At 39.0% G+C, this 22,736-nt stretch overlaps 1 protein-coding gene across 1 annotated transcript; it reads right to left on the bottom strand.

The window, feature by feature from the left end:
- Positions 1 to 10,634: 10,634 nt before the first annotated feature.
- casp7 (caspase 7, apoptosis-related cysteine peptidase) lies at positions 10,635 to 21,943 on the bottom strand. Its single transcript, XM_037691046.1, has 7 exons — positions 21,787 to 21,943; positions 21,410 to 21,522; positions 16,266 to 16,417; positions 16,027 to 16,155; positions 11,724 to 11,899; positions 11,356 to 11,494; positions 10,635 to 11,245 (listed from the first exon to the last, which is right to left on the bottom strand). Exons 2-7 carry the CDS (start codon positions 21,520 to 21,522, stop codon positions 11,019 to 11,021), a joined length of 936 nt encoding a protein of 311 aa, XP_037546974.1. The 5' UTR covers positions 21,787 to 21,943; the 3' UTR covers positions 10,635 to 11,018.
- Between the last annotated feature and the right edge of the window lie 793 nt (positions 21,944 to 22,736).

Here is a 22,736-nt window from a genome sequence, read left to right as displayed (position 1 = left end):
GTTATCTTCCACTTGTTTCAAAGTCAGGTCGCATGGGGCAGCAGCCAGCAGGAAGGCCCAGACATCTCTTTCCACAGCCACCCCTTCCAGCTCTTCTGGGAGGACCCCAAGGCCAACCAAGAAACAGTCTTTCCAGTGTGTCCTAGGTTTTCCCTGGGATCTCCTCCCAGTCGGACATGCCTGAAGCACCTCCCTGGGGAGGCACCCAGGAAACATATCCTTACTAGATGCCCGAACCACCTCAACTGGCTCCTTTCGATGTGGAGGATCAGAGGTTCATCTTCCAGATAACTGAACTGAACTTCTCAACCTCATTCAATCTCTCAAAGAGATGGAATCCTGAGACCACCGTATCGGACTCCTTCCGCACTCTGGTTGCACCGAGAAATTCTGTTCATAAAAGTTCTGAACCAAATCTGTGACAACGGGCAGCCCTGGCGGAGTCCAACTCCCACCCTGAAAGAGTCCAACTTAATACCGGCAATGCAAACCAAACTCTCGCACCACTTGTATAGAGACTGTACAGCCTGTAACAATGGGAGCCCAATTCCATACTCACAGAGCACCCCACAATGTACCTTGAAGAAAACAGTCAAAAGTCTTCTCCAAGTCCACAAAACACATCTAGACTGGATGGGCAAACTCCCATGACCCCTCGAGGACCCTAGTGAGGGTAAAGAGCTGATCCAGTGTTCCATGGCCAGGACAGAACCTGCATTGTTCCTCTTCGATCTGAGGTTCAACCAACAATCTGAATTACTTCTCCAGAATAGACTTTACCAGGGAGGCTAAGGAGAGTTATGTCCCTATAATTGGAGCACACTCTCCAGTCCCACTTTTTGAAGAGGGGAACCACCACCCCAGTCTGCCAATCCAGTGGCATTGCCCCAGATGTCCATGCAATGTTGCAAAGGCGTGTCAACTAAGACAGCCCAAGAACATCCAGAGCCTTAAGGAAATCTCATCCACCCGCAGAGCCCTGCCACGTGGAGCTTTTTAACTACCTCAGCAATCTCAGCCACGGTTATGGACAGACCAACCCCGAAGTCCCCTGACTCAGCTTCCTCCATGGAAGACGGGACTGTGGAAAGGTGGAATTGAGAAGGTCCGAGAAGTATTCCTTCCACCTCCCGACGACATCATTGGTTGAGGTCAACAGCAGCCCACCTTCACTGAACACAGCGTTAATAAAGAGCTGCTTTCCCCTCCTCAGCTGGACAAACCCAGATGGACAAACTGTGACTAGCACAGAAGTCCAACACCAGAACGCCGCTCGAGTTCAAATCAGAGAGTCCGGTCCTCCCAATCACGCTCCTCCAGGTCACACTGTCATTACCCACATGGGCATTAAAGTCCCCCAGCAGAATAAATAAGTCCCCAGCTGGAGCACCTTCCAGCACCCCCATCAAGGACTCCAAGAAGGCTGGATAATCTGAACTGCTGTTCGACACATAAACACAAACAATAGTCAAAGCCTGTCCCCCACCTGAAGGCACAGGGAAACCACCCTCTCATCTACCGGGTAAAACTCCAACACACAGGCACCAAGTCGGGGGGCTAAAAGTAGACCCACATCTGCTTGGCATTTCTCACCATGGGCATCTCCCGAGTGGAATAAAGTCCAGCCCCTCTCAAGGAGATTGGTTCCAGTGCCCATGTTGGGCATCAAGGTAAGCCTAACTATATTCCATATCCAAGAGCCAGTTTTGGTAAGCCAGGGTCAGAGGGACAAGGCCCCCAGCTTCGGCCACTGCCCATGGCATCATGCACCTGACTTTTGTGGCCCCTCCTGCAGGTGGTGGGTCCACAGGAATGCAAACCCATGTTGCTCCTTCGGGCTGAGCCTGACCGGGCCTATGTATAGAGAACCAGTCACCAGGCACACGTCAACGAGCCCCTCCCCTATTGACCTGGCTCCAGGGTGGGGGCCCGGTAACCCACGTCCGAGCAAGGGACACAAAGCTCTTTGTTTTATTTTGTTCGTAAAGGTCTTTTGAATCGCTTTTTGTCTGGCCTGTCACCTAGAATCAATCTGCCTTGGGAGACTACCAGGATCAATTACAGTTGTGCCCGACAGCATAGCTCCTACGATAAGGTGGTGATTCAAGGAGGAGCAAAATAAATAACAAACAAACAAACATTTTGGTCCAAACAAAAATATAAAAAAAAAATAAAAAAAATCTTTCTGCTTTTGTTTTACTCTTCAGTGTCTCTCAACTTATTTTTATTGCAGTCTAGATGAACTATGTCCTTGTTTATCTGTGGTACATTTAGCTGAAGGTTAAGTTATAAATTCTGAAATGCACTTTTGATTATCTCTGACCTTATTTATTGCTTTTCTAACCATTCTAGTTTGTCATATTCTGTGCACTTTGAAAAAGTACATGAAAGTGGCTTGTTTTTGTTTATTGCACTTTGTTCTGTTCGCTGCTCCATAAACCCGATCTATGGTGTATCTTGTTTTCAGCTCCAGTCAAATGGGCTACTTTGAAACGATCAAGGAGTAAATTCATTGCTTGAATTTATGGTTAAAACAAAGTACAAGTACATTTAATTTTAATGTTACAGTTCATTCTTACTTGTCAAGTATGACAGTTTTTCAATAATCAGTGTTAATATGATTTCACAGAATAAAAAAGGAAAATAAAAGTTTTCATGGTTAATTATTACCAAACTCTTTGCTTCTGTCCAAATACTAAGATTCTCAATCCCACCTCTCATGGTCCTATTGGGCTTGGAAGAAGACTGATGCAGTGAAGAGTACAGTACTTTTATTTATGATTCGTAGTCAGCAATATAACACTTCCTTACCCTTCAGGATTATTCCCATTTCAGGACCCAGATTCCATTAACAAACTTCAAATGTGTCGCTCAAATCTATGGAAGTAGATATAAGAACTTAAAAATAAATAATATCTTACCTGTCATGGATGGCTTTTTGAACTAGATCATTTTTGAGAAATAGAGTTTAGTTCTGACTCAACTAACAGAATCAAAATATATCACTGCCATCTTTAAACACCTTCAAGATGAAAAGTTTCACAACAGTGCATGCACATTTGCAAGCTGATTAGCAGCAGCAGCTAGCTGTAGCAACTCCAGTGCAGCCTGGGGCACCTTCACCAGAACCACCGCAATATTTCAACCAGAATAACAATGTAGTGCAAAAACAAATATGTTATCAGAGTAAAAAGTTATTGATTTGTGTTTGCATTAGCTGCTATAAAGTTTTGGGGATTGGAGTTTGTATTTTATTATGTGTGACTAGCCATTAACTCTTCAATCTGGTCCAATCTGTTGATTTGACTTTACAGTAAGACTCATATTCAGATCTTTAGATTAAATTGTTTCCATTTCAGTTCATTTATATTCAGTGTGTAACTCAAGTGATTGGCTTCTTGATCTAATTCACATGGACAATTCCAATCTGAATGCTTTCAGTCTGCTGCTCTTCCTGTTCCTGGAAAGATGTTTCAGAGCTCTAAGTTCCTTATTTATCAAAAATGCTTTGATTCAAAGGCGACTTGCCGGTAAAGACTCGTGTGGAGTCTTCAAGAGAACTCACTGTATGAGACAGAGTGCCAAATCTGTACAGGGAGAGCAGATACAGAAGTGCCAACAAAGTGTTGTGAAGCACGTTGGGCTTGTTAGAGGTGCTAAAAGACGAGCTGTTCTGAAGCAATAAGTTTGTAAGAGAATCTTGTTAGAGCTGTCACCTCACAGAGAGAGGGCCTTGCTGGGTGGAGTTTGCATGTTCTCTTTGTGCACATGAGGGTTTTCCCTGGGTACTCCAGTTTCCTTCCACAGACCAAAAAAAAAAAAAAAACACTTGTTAATTGGTATCTCAAAATTGTCCATAGGTGTGAGTGAGTGAATGGCTGTTTGTCTCTATGTGTCCCTGTGATGGACTTGTGACCTGTCCAGGGTGTCCCCCGTCTCTCACACAGTGATGGCTGGAAATAGACACCAGCTGCCCTGTGACCCCGAAAGGAGAAAAAGAAAAGAAAAAATAGATGGAGATTCTTGAATCTGTGAAAAAGCTAAAGCCGCAAAGAGCCGCGTTTGTCATCGGACCGGATTAATGGGAAGAACATGTCAGATTATCTGTACTTTTTTCTTTCCTCCACAGATTCTTCAGATGCCGTTCTCGATGCTGACGCTGCACACCTACAGCTGATCCTATCTACCAAAGATGTCTCATCCAAATGCCCAGAGACTTAGCAAAATGTCCCAGAAACTTGGTGACACCAGTCAGCACAGCTTTTGGAGGGAGGTTAAACCTCCATGAGTGTCCGACATGTGGGCTGGGCTCAAAAGACTTACTATGAAATACTTAGTATACCATATTTTTCGCCGTGTAAGTAGCACCTTTTTGAATAAATTTTCAAGTCCTGCGACTTATACACCAAAGCGACTAATATACGTTTTTTCCCCATATTTATAATCCAATTTTTGGCTGAGATCTGACGATTTTATTCATTCTGACATGGTAAATATTAAACATTACCATTTGCAGCCACTAGAGGACCCTCAAGCCTTGTGGCAAGCCAAGTGTCTCATTAATAGGTAAAAGTGGCTATTAATGAGATACTTGACTTGCCATACAAAGCCACCTTCATCTCGCTCTGGAACTCCTGAAGCAAACGTCAGATCAGCTGCATTTTGCAGCGCCGCCCAGGCGAAATGCAGCTGATTTGACCATTAAAGAGCATTTATTAAGGAAAAGTTCAACTGAGACACACCTTTACTATAATGTCGAACAAACAAATAATTGTTTTTAAGTAGTTATCTTTAGGGATGCACGATATTATCAGCATAGTATCGGCCGATATTAGCAATAAAGTTAAATATCGGACATCGGCCATTCCATCAAAATAACTTACCGATATAAAAGGCCCTGTTTTTTTTTTTTTACATATATATTATATGTTTATATAATGTTACATCATTTTCAGCCTCCTTTTTGGCATTTGCATTTGGTAGCAGGCCAAATTGACAAAGACCATGCAGAACAATGTAGTATTATAATTCCACAACAGCGAAAGCTGTGTAGTTTCTGTAAGTAGATCTAGGGGAAAAATATTGGTATTGGTATCGGTTATTGCCCAAATAAGTTTTAACATATCGGATATCGGCCAAAAATTCAATATCGTGCATCCCTAGTTATGTTGTTAAAATTTGAAGAAATGCACAGTACTCCCTCTGCACGCTCCAGCAGCTGCAAATCAATTTTTGAAATGCAGCTGATTTGACCAATAAAGTGCATTTATTAAGAAAAAGTTAATGCGAGAAACACTTTCGCTTTAATTTTGAGCAAACAAATAATTGTTTTTAGGTGTTAATCTTGTTAAATTCTTGTTAAAGTCCTCCCGTGCGTGCCCCCGCGGCTGTCATTTTGGCAGCCAATCGATATTTGACACAAGACCGGACCACGTTTCCAGGTGGTCAGTCGTGATGCATAGTAGATGTGAATTATGCGGCAAAGTGACTTATATATGTTTTTTCCACTTTATTAGAGATTTTTGGACTGAAACGACTTGCATGGCAGAAAACACGGTACTGTATTGCTGTCAGAAAAAAATCAACCTAATCAGATCATTTGGCAAAAAGCACTGCGCATTATTAGTAAAACATATTATTGAGATATTATTGTTTAATATTGCTATGATGTCCAGTTTTTTTTCAGTGTTTCTTTATATTTACTGAGACTCATCATTGTGTCCTGGTCATGAAAATGAAAGCACAAACTGGAAGTGCCTGAGGTGCACCATTAAGGAACTTTGGTCAGGAATGTGTTGTGCTGGAGGGCGTTCTTATCTTCTGGAACATACTGAGCTCTGGATGCTGTGCACATCTGGCTGCTCTACATTACACTACATTTATGGGATTTCCACTTGAGATCTAAAAATGTTGCCGTTTATTTACAGTCAAAGAGGCTTTCCTTTACAGTAAATGTTGGAACGACACCAAATTTGTTATTAATATTTTCAAAGTTTTATTTAAAAGCTCTGTCATGACCTGGTGACCTAGCTGCCTAATACTCATTAAATACATTGTATTATTGTTACATGGTTAGTATTTTATTTTGAGAGCATACTTTAACAGGTTTATATGTTTAAAAAGTGGGTGATTTCTCTTGTAATGTAAAAGGTTTAGGCTTCCTCTATTGTTTGCTTGGAATGTTTTGTTTAAGCTGACGTCTTTTTGAGAACTGTCTGGCTCAAATTGTTGCACTATAGTTGACAAAAATACAAAACTGCTGGCGTCCAAAGCAGCTATACAGTATTTACTGTTGAAGAGTGACAGTTTATTGACTGGCATAATGTAAATGAGTAAAGTCCTACAATACTATACTATGCCCTGTGATGGACTTGCGACCCGTCCAGGGTGTACCCCGCCCCTCGCACAGTGATTGCTGGACATAGGCACCGGTGACCCCCGTGACCCTAAATGGAACAAGCGGGTAAAGAAAATGAATGGATGGATGGAATACTATACTACTTCTTGGATTGCTTTCCTCCTACCTTTGTGGGTATATTTCATTTAAAACTAGTTAATATCAACTGCGTTCAAATTATGCTTGCTCATACTGAACTTGGTAAAAACGCTTTTATGTTTTCTGTAGAGTGAAAATTTGCAAACTATATTAAAGCTTCGAGAGTGATTTTAAAAAGAAGGTAAAGGGTTTAGGGGTGGTAAAGAGTTTAGGGGTGGTTCACAATTTGCAACATGTTCACAAGTGTACAAACGATATGCTGCGGGGCCGGTGTACGTTTTTCAAAATGGAAAAAAGAAAATGTTACAGCAACGAACCACAGGCAGATCCCCCGCAACACAACCCCAACCTCCCTGATGCTTTTATGTCTAATATTGAACTTTGTATTAAACGTTAATGTGTTTAGAGCGTCGTCATCATCGTACAGACATGTGCGTGTGACCAAACTTCAAGTCCTTGAGCGAAAGAGAGTGCCACCGTCCCCCCAAACCCCCACCAAACTCACCAAGTTCCTCCTGTCAGTCAGTTTCAGGCGTTTGCAGTTTATCAGAAATATCTGTATGTCTGTATATGTAGGTTTTAAACCATTCTTACAAGTGTACAATTGTGGAATGACAATAATCTTACCTTTTAATATTCATGTCTCAGTTTACTTATAATAAAACAGGTTTGTTGAAAGTCAACATTTGTCTGTACACTTTTGGGGGTGGTTGCCAAAAAGACTGTTTTATACGCTTGTGAAAATGTTAAAAATTGTGAACCTCCCCTTAGAAGAGGACGTAATTTGAGTTGGTAATTGCTTCCCTTCTTAGCCAGACATGCTGCTCTTGAACATTTCTTTTAAACTGACGTTTGTTGAATTATATTATACTTTTATTATGTTCCTGGTGCTGCTCTACTGCTCTGTTGGTCAGTTACAAGTTCATTAAAAAGATAGAATGGACTTTTTGTTATTAAGGTACTACTTTATTCCCAGTGAAATCATTCACAAAGCATGAGAAGGGCAGAAGTCTGTGTCCACAATAAGCTAAAGGTTAAACAATGAGGGCCCTTTTATTTCTACATAAAAAAGACACAATCACATAATAAATTCTTTCAATTTATTACAGTAAATGTTTACAAAAGCATTCTTCCATTTTGAAGTTATTGAAACAATAAATTGCCCCAAATGAAAAATCGGGCCAGATTATACTTTCTAATAAACTCATGCATTCTTTTTTTTTTTTTTTTCAATTATATTCCTGAGGACAAAAGCAGTAAACACTGGAAAGCATTAAAAAGTTACCCCTTAAAAAAATATTTTTTCTTTAAATTTCATTCCAAAACAAGTGGAGCAAACGTTCCTTTCAGCTTGGCTTCAGCACCGCGTTCCTGATCAGAGGTCCACATGTCGAGGACGCTCCAGAGATGTGGAGGCTCTGGACAAGAACTGCCAGGACTGATCACACACTTATCAAGTAGATATCTAAATAAATAGAACATGGCTGATAAAAGAGAGAAAGGCGAACGCTTAATAAAAATATTGCAGACTCTCCCCACCCCTAAGCATCCGAAACGTACATGCCGTCATGTGAAGAATGGAAAAACATGAGTTGGGAGGACATGTGGACAGATGGATTGTGAAGGTTCTGACGTGTTACTGCCAGTTATAGCTGCCTCTGTGATTGACAGACTTTGGAACAATAACAAACCTCTGAGTTGTAATAAAGGTTTTGAATATGTTGGCATACAAATCTAATTTATTTCAATCATACTCAATAATTGATTAAATTATGACACATTTAGTTTGAAAACTTCCGTAAGTGCTCAAAAATCATGCTTATTTGTCATCAATGCTTGCTGTCTAATTCATTCCTAAACAAAGCCCATCCTTTAAAATAAAAACATCGAGACACTTTGAGGTTCAGTACAGTCAAGTGGAGACGATGCACAACACTAATATACAGAAAGTTGCTTTTTGTGTTGTCCGTGCAGCTTTACATGCTGATATTTCCTAAGTATATGACACTGCTTAGACATTTTCATGTCAGCTTTAAAAAAAAGAGTATTTTACTCAGAATTGTGCAATGTATCCAAAAAATTATCAAATAATTTAATGAATAATCAATATTGCAGAGGACTGCAATAAATCCTAGGCTACTTTATTTCAAGCATTTATGTTTTGCATGTGAATATTTGGTCAACCCAACAGACTCACTGACCTTGATGCCCACTCCTGGTTTAGCAGAGCGTGGTGGCAGAAGAGGAAAGTGAGGGTTTGACGCAATTAATATTTTCATCGCAATTATTCAAAAATATTGCACATCGCAAGTTTTTATAGTATCATGCAGCACCAAATTTATCAATCAGCAAAGTCATGAACAAATAATATTAAATGAATAAAAATAGAGAATTCGTTAAGCTGATTGGTTGGACCCTGGTTGCAAAAGAAAGGTGCAGAATTTTCATTAAATGCAGCTATTTGAGGCTCACTGAACGAGCAATTAAAGACTTGAACATCTGGAAGGAACCCAGAAGAACCACAAAAGATCTTTGCTATTTGCTTGGCCCAATAAAGTCCAAATATTCCAACAGAACTACTCACTACACAGCAAAACATCACGTCTCTGAAGCCACAACAGTTATGAAATATGATTTAACATATTGAGCTATTTGATGAGACGATTAAAAAAAACCTAAGGATTTTTATTTTTGTGGTTAGGCTGTCAAATAAAGACAAAACCAAATTTGTAAAAACGTGGACAGCTGAAAATGATGATCATCAGCATTTTCCAGGTGCCGCCTGCCCTTCAACCTATTATTCCACGCACCGTATTTGTCGCTGTATAAGTCGTGGTTTGTTGCATCATTTGCACGCCCTGTGACTTATAAGCAGAAGTGACGTATTTATGGACTTTTCCCATATTTATAAACCAATTTTTGGCTGAGTCATTCATTCTGACTGAAAATATTGAACACTACCATTTTTACCCACTAGATGAAAGCAGAGTAGTAAGGCATGCTGCTGTATCATGTAATAAGTAAAAGTGGCTATTAATGACACAATCAGCTTGCGTTAGTCGTCTACCGTCGTCTACCTGGAGCAACCAAATCAGCTTCATTTCACTGCGACGCCCCGGCGAAATGCAGCTGATTTGACCATCACAGTGCATTTATCATGTAAAAGTTCAACTGAGACACACCTTTACTATAAAGTCGAGCTAACAAATAATTCTCTCAGGTGGTTAGCTTGTTAAATTTCAAATAAATGGACAGCAAGTCACCATCGGCGCATTCATATTTCCACGTATCGGCTTGTGAAATGCAGCTGATTTGACAGTCAAAGTGCATTTATTAAGCAAAAGTTAGACTGAGACACACCTTTGCTATAATTTCGAGCAAACAAAAAATTGTTTTTAAATGTTAATTTTGTTAAAATCCTCATGTGCACGCTCCCGCCATTTGGCAGCCAATCGATTTTTGGTACAACACTGGCCCACATTTCCGGGTTGTCAGCGGTGACGCATAATAGATGCGACTTATACAGTGAAGCAGCACATCTATGGATTTTTTTAACTTTATTAGACATTTTTGGACTGATGCGACTTATAGGGCAGTGCGACATGTACGGAGGAAAGTGCGATTTAAGGTTTGCAATATCTTGCTTCACTGTTTGCTAAAAGACATTTTGAGCACTTCTTGCCAAATTTAAGTTATGAAAGCAAACATGCTAAAAGATAATAAAATAAACACGTCAAAGTGTTTCAAATGTTTTGCTCTCTTTCTTTTGCTGCCTATTTTGGTGCAAAACATTAAGTGCTTTCACTTGAACTGGAGAGGCGCCTTTCTCCTCTGTCGTTAATATGTATAAAAAGAAAAGTAGACAGCTCAAAGTAAAAAAAGTTTCTGTCAAACATATTATCTTAATAAATATACTGTTTAAGGGTCACTGTTGTTATCCTAGTTGGTATTTTTAATAATTTATTTGAAATCAGAGCAGGAGGGTGAGATCAAATCTCATGCTGAAACATTTGAATACTAATTTTGAAGCAAAATACTTAAAGATACAGAGTTGTGATTGGATCATGTATGCTGAACGTTAAAAACAAAACTGAATAAGCTACAGAGTAACAAAGGATTTTTCTTTTCTTGTTCTGAGAAGCCTGTTGGAGATAACAAATGCTATCTATTGTCAATCTTAGTCTTTGTCTCTTAAAGTGTTTTTTTTTTTTTTGTGTGTGATTTTCGCAAGCGTTAAAAATGGTGGAACAGATATTCACATATGATTCTACTAACCCACAAACCTGGCAGTGAATTTCATGGATTGGTAGAATGACATAAATATTTTAGATAAAATGTGATGCCATTTTGGAGCTCACAGAGTGCTTGTTTTCAGGCCCGGCTCCAGGAGTACAGAACGTCAGATGATTAGAGTATAGAGTCCTGCCGAGCCTGAATCATCCCTGAATGCTTTGACCGCTTAATGAGTGCCTGTCAGTCGAGTCAGTCTGGTCAGTCTGTGTCATACAGTACATGTGGGATATCAGTTGAAGTACAGTTCTTTCGTCAGCATGGAGACAACACAGGGGATCTGCTTCTTCTCAGTGTAGCGTGGGTCTTCAGACCAGGACTCGAAGCTCGTGGCCACCATGTAGTTGACTCGCGTTAGGATCTGCATTATTTCCAGCTGCTTGCCAAACTCAGTGAGGATGTTGCAGAGCGCCTGGACAAACCAGGAACCACGCCCAGGGTTCCTCCATGAAAAATATCCTAAAAAAAAAATCACGAGTTATAAAGTGAAACCTGGCTCTTGACTTTTTTTCTTCTGCACATTATATATTATAAGCATTCATTTATTTAGCAATTCAAATATGGTGTACCTGGCACCGTGGAGTATGCATACAGGAAATCTGCCTCTACAGGGATCTTATGTCTTGGATTAGCGTCTGTCTCCAGGGTGTCGTTTGGAGGACCCGAATCTGTCTGAATGCCATGGTCGAATTCAGAACCTCGACAAGCCTGGTGAAGTAAATGAAATGACATTTCATTGAGATCCTGAGTAGCTTTCTCAACGCTGACCTGGTGAAGCAACCGAAAGCTGAAATGAGCAAAAGTGTAGTTTGTATTAGCTGCCTGGGGGGGGATAAAAATGTTTTCACCCTAAAGCTTATTTAAACATAAATGATAAACTTCTAACGTGACCATCTGAGCACGTAACTATTTCAAAAGAAGCCGTTTTGCTGCATACCTGGATGAAGAAAAGTTTGGGCTTTCCGACTAAGCTTTTGCACATGTCTCCTCTGAACAGAGAGGTCACGGTCTTGATGGGCATGGCGCCGTCGGTGCCGTAGATCATGCCCTCCTCACCGTGGCTTAGCAGGATGCAGGCGAAACACGAGCTGTCACTATGGTCCTCCTCGGAGGCTGAGCAACACAAACACAAACACTGAACTCAGCTCATCCTGAACCTAAACTTCTGTGAATGAATGAATCCTTTCACTACCTCAAAGCTACAGAGATTATTTAGCCTTGTCTATTGAACTTTGGTAAAATAAAACAACCAACCAATCTCTAATTACAGAAGCTGTCTGTATAAAAAAATAAAATGGCCAAAAATACTTTTCTGGGAACCAGAATTACACTAAATAAGTCTGGCAATGAGTTACAATTTTCTAATAGATTCATATGTAAAATATGTGATCTTACAATATTTTCAAATATTAAAATGTTCTTTTTAAAAAACAATGTAACATAGAGCACAAGAAAATTCATATTGTTGCAACTAGCCAACATATTAGAATATTTCTAAAGAGATAAAAATGATAACTATTTTATTATCTTTGTTTCACTCATTATGCCTAGTGGTGCTTTAAAGTTTGTGTACTCTTTATAATGTTCTATATTTCTGCATGAATATGCCTCAAACATCATCAGATTTTCACACAAGTCCCAAAAGTAAATAAAGAGAACCCAGTTAAACAGATGAGACAAAAATATTATACTTGGTCATTTATTGATTGAGGAAAATGATCCAGTATTACATATTTGCTATTAGCAAAAGTATGTGAACCTCTAGGATTATCAGTTAAACTGAAGGTGAAATTAGAGCCAGGTGTTTTCGATCAATGGGATGATGATCAGGTGTGAGTGGACACCCTGTTTGATTTAAAGAACAGGATCTATCAAAGTCTGATCTTCACAACATGTTTGTGGAAGTGGATCATGGCAGGAACAGAGGAGATTCCTGAGGAGCTCAGAAAAAGAGTTGTTGATGCTCATCAGGCTGGAAAAGGTTACAAAACATCTGTAAAGAGTTTGGACTCCATCAATCCACAGTCAGACAGATTGTGGACAAATGGAGGACATTCAAGACCATTGTTACCCTCCCCAGGAGTGATGGACCAACAAAGATCACTCCAAGAACAAGGTGTGGAATAGGCAGCGAGGTCACAAAGGACCCCAGGGTAACTTCTCAGCAACTGAAGGCCTCTCTCACATTAATGTTAATGTTCATGCAGTGTTTCCCCTAATATTATACAAGCGGGCCCCGCCCCATCAACGGAACCGCGCGCCCCCATCACCGCGCATCCCCCCATCACCGTGCATCCCCCCACCAACTGTCGGCACTGACGTAACGCTAAGCCAACGGCTTGCAATACAGTTAGAGATGCACTGATCTGATGTAAATATCGATATCGATATCATAAGAACTTCTGGATCGGGTATCGGTGACAATGTGACCGATCCATGACCGGGCAGATCTATTCACTCTAATTCCATGATTTGTGCTCTGAGTGACGTCACACGCTAGCGTGGTGACTGAACAAATTAAAGTTGTGTTGTTTTTAGGTGTTTGACCAAGCTTGTGAAGCTCTTGGTGTGTTTAAGCTGCTTTGGCGCAGAGTTTTCAATCAATTTGTAATTCAACAACAACAAAAATGGCTAAATCATGTCATCTGGACCTGTTTCAGAAACAGATCCAGATGATTTAGCCATTTTTGTTAATTCAGCACAGTTTTTTTTTGTATCGGATCGGTATCGGCTGATACTAAACCGCATATATCGGTATCAGATCGGAAGGGGAAAAAAAGTGGATCGGTGCATCCCTAACTACAGGTGCGCTAGTTAAAAAGCTAAAGGCCGCCTTTTCCCCTCATGCTGACCCCCCACACACTCGAAAACTGTCGGTACAAACAGCGCGCGGCTCAAATGTGTGTTCCATAAATCAGTTTGAATTTGCAATGCCAAGCGGCGCAGGAGAGTGACGTCAGTGGCAGCTCTGCCTCTGCTGCCTCACAGAGCAGGACCTGGCTGCATGCGGGGGAAGTATCTGCCACTGACGTCACTCTCCTGCGCCACTTGGAATTGCGAATTCAAACTGATTTATAGAAAACCTTTTGCAGGGGCAGGGTGTGAAAATGAAGAAGCAGTTTCTTCTTCGTTTTCTCTGTAGTTGTGTCACAACGAGCAGTGTTGACATGAAAATGAAAGCACAGTTTGGAGGATCTATTAGCAATTTCATTTATGAATCAAAAATGCAGCTTGGACTTTGAAATGAAAAAACATTTCTGCTAATTCATTTTAATTTTCAAATTTGACATTTCAAAATGAATTCTGGTCACTTTGTACAGGGACATATTTTGAAAAGTAAATGTTACAACGTTATTTTATTTATCAGCTTCATTAATTGACTAAATGAGCAGTCTTGGAGAAGAAAATGAAAATGCAGTTTGGATTATTTATTTTAAATTTTATTTATGAGTCAAAACATGCAGCTTTATTTTGAAAATGAAAAGCATTTCTGTTAATCCATTTTAATTTGAAAATTGAGACACATTCGCTTCCATACATGGCAGAGTTGCAGGGAAGAAGCCAATGCTCTCCAAAAAGAATGGTAAATGGACTGTACTTATATAACACCTTTCTATCTATACTCAAAGTGCTTTACACAACAATCTGTGCCTCATTTACCCGTTCATACATCACTCTACTAGATCTCTACAAAGCTAATTGAACGAATCATTCTAAAGAGACTAATCAGAGCTTTATCACATTCATACACCGATGGGACACACATCAGAGGCAATGAGTTCAGTGTCTTGCCCAGAGACACTTCAGCATGTGACTGCTGGTGGATTCAAACCCCCAGCTCTTGCATTGGAGGACAACTGCTCTAACCACTCAGCCACAGCCGCCCTGAAGATTGCTGCTTGTCAGCAGTTTGCTAAAGATCACGTGGACAAACCAGAAGACTATTGGAAGAATGTTTTGTGGACGGATGAGATCAAAGTAGAACTTTTTGATTTAAATGAAAGGTTTTATGTTTGGAGAAAGGAAAACGCTGCATTCCTGCATAAGAAACTTATCCCATCTGTGGAACATGGTGGTGGCAGTATCATGGTTTGGGCCTGTTTTGCTGCATCTGGGCCAGGACGGCTCACCATCATTGATGGAACAATGAATTCTGAATTATATCAGAGAATGCTAAAGGAAAAATGTCACAACATCTGTCCATGAACTGGATCTCAAGAGAAGGTGGGTCATGCAGCGAAACAATGACTCTGAGCACACAAGTTGTTCTACCAAAGAACGGTTCAAGAAGATTAAAGTTCATGTTTTGGAATGGTCAAGTCAAAGTCCTGACCTTAATCCAATCCAGATGTTGTGGAAGGACCTGAAGTAGCAGTTAATGTGAGGAAACCACCAACATCCCAGAGTTGAAGCTGTTCTATGGAGGAATGGGCTAAAATTCCTCCAAGCTGGTGTGCAGGACTGATCAACAGCTACTGGAAACTTTTAGTTGCAGTTATTGTTGCACAGCAGGGGGTCACACCCGATACTGAAAGCAAAGGTTCACATACTGTTTCCACTCACAAATATGTAATATTGGATCATTTTCCTCAATAAATAAAAGACCAAGTATATTATTTTTGTCTCACTTGTTTAACTGGGTTCTCTTTATCTACTTTTAGAACTTGTGTGAAAATCTGATGTTTTAGGTCATATTTATGCAGAAATTTAGAAAATTATAAAGGTTTCACAAACTTTCAAGCACCACTGCACATGTTTATCTGCATTATTTCAGAAAATCATCGTTCCTCACATGAGGGCACTTTCATTATTTTTTTCTAAACAGCACACCCTCAGCTTGCAGGTGCTGGGATCAGAAGTAATAATCATCAATGAAAATTTGCTCACGGTACAAATGACTTCCTGTTAATGTGCTGTGAAGGCTCTGCCATCGTTACTAAATTGTTGCTGTTGAATTATTCATTTCGACAGCTTGATTTTTTCCAACAACAAAAAATAAATTAAATAAATTGATGTGCGATTCCTGTCAGTCACACAACACATTCACTGCAGTGGCTTCAAGCTAGAAACTCACAAATAGCCACTGTAGTGCTGCTATATTTTTCTATAATAAAATCTCATTTAAACAAGCAAAACCTTAAAAAAGAGACAAAAATAGCCTTGCAAAAAGGAAGACCATGGAAAGTGTTAAAATTGAACTTAGGAAATAATTAGAAATTAACAAAGGCCTTTCTACTCACCCTCTTTGAGAAGACGTTCCATCCTCTCACACGTTTGATCGTTGTAGATGCAAACATCAAAGCCCAGGTTCTTGAAGCATTTCAACAGCTCGCCTGCGTCTCGGTCCGTGCCGTTGCGTACATTCATCCCTGTCGATACAGTCCACGTTCAATCGCATCCTTTATGCGCTAACAATGAGCAAAACTAAACGAGGGCGTAAAATATATTGGAAACAATGTGAGCAACATGTTTGCTTTACCTGTCCTTTCGTCAAAGTTTTTGTTGTTGATGATGATGCACTTCCCCACTCGCTGGTGGCTCATCTTATACTGGAATGTTGGTGAAACAATTCGGTAATGGTTTTCAGAAGAGTTCTCCTGCTCCCGCGTCTGGCCATCCTTACACTTTTTACTAACAGAGTCAGAGAGAAAAAGAATACCACGTCAACTTGGGATCAATAAATTATCACAATATTCACGTCATCTACAATAATTACAGAAGTCTTTTACTTTCAACTCAAACGTGAAGATATTGTTTAAACCTTTTTGAGCCAAAGTAAAAATAAATTAAATTAGGCTCGTAAACTTGAAATTTACAAACTGTTGACTCTTACCATATGGTATAGTAACGTGCAAGTGAAGAGTTGTCTAGAAAATAGTCTTGACTCATTGTACATTTCTCAGGCTGAGAACTTTCTCAAGAAAACTGCAAAGACTTCCAAAACAGGTAATGGAACGTGAAACAAACTGAACTACTTACTCATAAACCAAAGCATACGTATGTTTTCAAATTAGGCATTATTGGCAAGGCCAGTTTTGGTTCCACTGCTGGGTAAAAGAAGATAGAGCATCTTAGCAAGCTATCAAAAAAGACTATCCTCACAGAATCAACGCAGACTGCCCAAGAAGAAACCATCCACCAGTGGCAACTCTCACAGACCTGTCATATTTTCATTCTTTCAAAGATTCGTCCGGATTGCAAAGCCAACAGTGACCCATTGGGCAGCTCAAAAGATCCAAGCGTGTTCCAGAACAGCCAAGTCATCAGGTGACTCAAGCACTAGAACAATGCACAGCACCACTCTTGTGCAACATTCACTAACAGGCAGAGCAGCCATTTTCAAATAAATGTGATCCAGAACATTTGAAGCCCCCGCCCCACTCCAACACACTGCACTGAACAACTGGATGAGTGTGGGTGACGAGCTGCAATGTGGACTCTGAATAGGGAGGAGGCTGTCAGTCTTACCTGGGCTCGTCATCAAGCGCTACGCCACTCTGCATCTGAAAAGTCTTGGGTCTAGTTTTGTCTCTTTTCCGCCCCACTAAATAAAAACAACTCTTTTTTTTTTTAGTGTGTGCTAGGATAGTGACATGCTCTCTGTACAGGATGGAGTCCGGACTGGACCCGCAGCTGCCGAGGACAGGGGCAGCGAACTGCGAGCCCCCTGAGTCAGCAGCCTCGCCACCGAACCAGGGCTTTCTAAAGGCCTTTTCACACACAGCCACTGTACCTCTCTCCCTGCTGAGGTCAGACAGGGCAACACGTTTCTCAGCTGCTGACAGGCCAAGAATCCAGCTGTACGGATATATGTAACATGATGTAACGGCCTGAGCATTTAACCTGCACAACGAGACGCACAAGAAGAAAAAATATCTGTTTCTTGACAAAAAAACACTCCCATTGTGCTGATCACCGAAACATACTCCAAAGTATATTCATGGTATTGATGAAGAAATAAATACCAATATATCCATATTTTAATTTCCCACAAACTTAGCAAAAGTATGGAAGAATATAATTTGCATTTCGGCAGAGGAACATTAATAAAACAGAAACTGAATGAGAAAGAGAGCAACACCTAATAATAGTGGCAAAGCAGCAAAAATATCAATTAGCATGTGTTAATAGAGTCTATTCAAATTAAATCAGAGCATGGAGAGTTGACAGAAATTAGAGCTTTGCAGCTTTGAGTCTATGAACAATTAATTATGTGACAACACCAGTTTCTCTACACCAATAAGAAAAAGTGAGTCCAACTCAAAACAGCACAATATAATCCTTAGGTCTAATCATTAGAAAACTGGTTCATGCATTTGTCACGTCTAGACTGGACTATTGCAATGGTTTATCTGGGTGTCCAAATACTTTTTTAAAAAGTCTTCAGTTGATCCAAAATGCTGATGCCAGAGTCTTAACTGAGAGAGAATATCTCTCCAGTTTTAGCTTCTCTCCAGTGGCTCCCTGTCAAATCCAGAATTGAATTCAAAAGCTTACTTCTAACCTACAAAGCCCTCAACAACCTAGCTCCATCTTATATTTGAGATCTTATTGCTCCATATGTTCCTAACAGAGCACTTCGCTCTCAGACTGCAGGTTATCTCATGGTCCCTAGAGTTTCCAAAAGCAGAATGGGAGGAAGATCTTTCAGTTATCAGGCTCCTCTCTTGTGGAACCAACTTCCAGTTTCTGTCCATGAGGCTGACACATTGTCCAGACTGGGACTAAGACTTTCCTTTTTGATAAATCCTATAGTTAGGGCTGGCTTGTTATGCTGCCTTAAACTTAAGACTACTGGAGGACAAATTGACCTCATTTCCTTAAATGATTTGTTAAAATTGAATAGTTTTCATTTGATATTATTTCTATCTTAACATGTGATTCTTGACCTGCCATTGTGTATCTGTTCCTACCAAACCCAGCTGGTCGAAGCAGATGGCCACTTGTCCTGAGCCTGGTTTTGCTAAAGGTTTCTTCCTCATGAGGGAGTTTTTCCTTTCCTCTGTTGCCTTCATGCTTGCTCAAGATGAGCGTTCTGCGATGGAGCAAAGCAGTCTGCTCCTCAGATAAAGTCTTAAATTATTATTTTTTACATATGAATGTTTCTGTTCAGTGCCTGAGATGACTTCTGTTGTGACTGAATAGCATTGAATTACCATCTGAAAATAACAGATTTCACCAGAAATCACTTATATCTAAGATTCTATATCGTTTTGTAGCTTAAAACATAAAATCATCAATGGCAATTTTAACATTTTGAGGTCAAAGTCCAAAAGGCATACTGTAATGTGTCTGTTTTTATTTTTTTTATTGTTAAATTACAGAAGAAATCACATTGAAACCTTTCTTTTTAAGAAAGGTTCAGAGCGCCACCTTGTGGGTGAAACTGGAACAAACAAGCACCTACAGTCAGCAACAGTGATCATTAAATAAGACAAAAAGTATTATGAAAAGATGTTTGCTTGTTTTTAATGTGTTTTACCATGTACTTCTACACACAAATTGTAATTTAAGTGCCTTTATTTTGATTTAATTTTATGGATTTATTGCATTTATTTAATTTTATATGGCATTTTATTGGCCTTAAAGGGTCTTTTAAGTTTTATTTAAGCACTTTTTAATCTACGATATGTTTTTAGCAGAAGTAGAAAAATGCTGAAATTAGGAATGCCGTCACAAATCTAAATTCTAGTTTATTTTTATTAATTACCAAACAGAAAAGAAATCTAAACCAATGAAAAGAACATGTGGTCAACATTTCCCTTCAAAACAGCACAACTTCTTGTTTTTGAAGACGCTCTGCAGGCAGGTCCTTGCAGACATCTTGAGGAAATAACCCCAGATTATCTGAGGATGTCTCTTGCTCAGATCCTTCTGTCACTTCTTATAATCCCAGAGACTTTAGGTGATCTTGAGATGAGAAGTCTGTGTGGGTCAAACTAGAACGCCTAAAACTTCTTGTTCCTCTTTAAGCTGAAGATTTTTTTCCTAATGACATTGACTCTCTGTTTGGGGTCGTTCTGCAGCTAAATTAATTTCCGCCCAATCAGAGGCCTCCCTGAGGATATTATATGATAGATGACTCGCTGTTTGTATTTTTCAGCACTGACACCATTAATCCTGACTGCAGAAAAAAAGCCCTGTACTTGCAGGAGACCTCCATTATGCTTCAATGCTGCATGCAGACACTCATTATTACGTTTTTTGTTTCAAATTTTGATTACAAAACCTTAACAGTATATGTTAAAACCTTAGTCTATTGAAATATTTCCTTGGAGAAACCTTTCTGGTGTAGTTTAACTACGTTGTGTCTTACTGGTAATTGCTATAATTCAGTCAGTTTTATAGATACTGGACTAAAAATTTGGTGTAGCAGAAGCTAACAGTCAGTCATAACACATACTCAGAGAATGACAATTTATAAAATTGCATTTTTATTTAGATTTGACCAAAATGTCTGCAACTCCCTTATCTCTTAACATATGATGTTTTCAGTTTAAAACTATTGCAAGAAAAATGATGAGCGATATGTATTTCTATTTAGAAAATCTAGGCCTTGATGGATGTTGCCCTGAAAGCAGAGGGGGCTCACACCAAGTCCTGAACTTATATTTGTCAAAATGTTCCTTTTTTTTAAACAACATTTTCCAAAATACTCAAGCACTTCATGCACATCCTTCAGCTGGCAAAAATGTAAAAAAAGCAGCAGTTTTTCTGATTTTACTATTTATAAATAGGTTTTTGGCTAAAATTATCATTCGTGTTTGATTCTATAAACACATTGACAATATTTCCTCCAAATTTCTAATGAAATATTGTCATTTTGAGCACTTATGTGCAAATCAGGACAAAGGGTGAGAATAACAAAAAAGATGCAGTGTTTCAGACCTTAAATAACACAAAGAAAACAAGGTTATGTTCATTTTTAGACACCGTAATAATTGTTTCATTTAAGTCAGTCAAATCAGAAATGAATATTTGATGCATAAACATGTCATAATTTTTTTTAGCGCTCTAGAAAACAATAGTGCTCCACCTGCTCCATTAAGCACCTATGTCCCTATAATGGCACAATCACATTGAATCATGTAATTATTTGTCTTTAAATGAAAATAGTCACAATTTTCACCAGTGTTTTTTATCTAAAAGTGCATGTTTCATACAGCTGCAAAGGAAAAGTTTGGCCACTAGGTAGAACCATACTCACCTGAATCAAATGCTTTGAAACGCTGAACCTGTTCAACACATTCTGTTTCATATTGATTCAGAATGCCTCATTTCTCCATCACTACTTTGGAGTTACTGCTAGCATGATGTTTTTTTTTTTTTTTTTAATAATTTTTCTCATTAAATAAGTTTTGTTTAAGGTGATCACCTAAATAGCACCACATAAATTCAACAGACACTCAACAGAATGGCTCTAATAAAAGTAAAAATGCTGATTTCAGAAATAATTAGTAGCGGGGAATTTTGTTTTGTCACGTTTCTGCTTCAGCCAAACATTATAGATGAATATGAAAGCAACAGCTAAACATTGACAGTAGTTATAAGCTTATTTTAGCCTAGGTTGTGTAAGTTTGTGTCACTCTTTGAAGGATTTATCTGAACACACGGATCACCTACTTCCCAAACAGCAGGAATCTCCCTTTGCGGTCAGGTTTGGCATCAACAGTGTCTCCCGCCGGGTTTTCATCCACTTCGCCAAGTTCTGTGTGTTCAACAGGTTCCCCCGCCATCTGCAATTATTACAACACAATATTTTACAGTACGGTTCACTACACTGACATTATTATAACTAGTTCATTCCCTATTTTTTACTAGTGTCTAATTAAAAAAAAAAAAAAAAAATTAAAAAAAAAATATATATAAAGCAAGACAACCAAATATCTTAATTTTTTAAGAGCTTTACTGCCGGTTGACAGTTTTTCCGGAGTAGCTTAGTGTTAGCTAAATTTGAGTTGTTTTATAACTTAGTTACAAACACGTTAGCGTTAACTTACACTCTATTATTCGTGTACGATGTTGTCAGCGTGCTGGTACCACAAAAAAAAATAAAGAAGAAAAAAAAAAGGTTGACTGTCTTCCTCTTCTCCTTCGTCAAAAAAGTTTCGACGTCTCTGTTCCTTGAACTTGAAAGTGAAAGGTAAGGAAAACTTGTACCGTACGTCCCAACGTGAGCTCCTCCCTACGTCATGCCGTCATAACAGTCAAGGCAGCGCCGTAACCATGGTGATAAAAATCCTACGCTTTTTTATTACAGTGTACGCAATATATGTCTGTGAATCCGGAATACGCAAAAACCTGTTTCTAATGATAATCTAGGAAAATCTACGGAGATTTATATCTGGAATTCCTACCAGTAAAAGAAATACAGTTTATCAAACGTCCATTTAAATGTTGCTCTGGTGTCGAAAAGCGTTGAAGATATCCATTTTTCTAGCTTAAAGAAATAAAAAGCAAGCACATTACTAAGACAGCTAGGAGTAGAAACCAAGTTCTGGTTGGTCTGGCATAGCCTATAACTGTCATACTTTCATAGTATTTGCATATTGATGTTAACTTGTGTGAGCTAACTCGTTTATTTAATCATTTTAATATTTGATATTGTTTTCGTTTTCTTTAGTCAGGTATTAAGATTTTTTTTATTTGGGTTTACAAGCTTTTCTGTTTTAGTGTTTACTCTCATTAAGCACATCATAATACTAATACTATTATTACTACTGCTACTACTAATGATAATGATGATGACAATAATAATAACAATAATGATAAAAACACTATACCATATTATGTTTTCACTTTGCTTTTATCTGAACGACATTTTATTAAAAAAAAAAAAGTCTGCTAATTGTTCTTTACTTTCTAAAAAGCTTAAGCCTGGTCCTCTGGATGAATACTTGAAGACTTGATTTAACCTTTGTAGATTTATCTACATGGATTACTGAGCATG

This window comes from Nematolebias whitei, chromosome 17 (genome assembly GCF_014905685.2).
Source record: "Nematolebias whitei isolate Nwh7 chromosome 17, NemWhi1, whole genome shotgun sequence".
Classification (NCBI taxonomy): Eukaryota; Metazoa; Chordata; class Actinopteri; order Cyprinodontiformes; family Rivulidae; genus Nematolebias; species Nematolebias whitei.
This window is presented reverse-complemented; position numbering and strand designations above follow the sequence as displayed.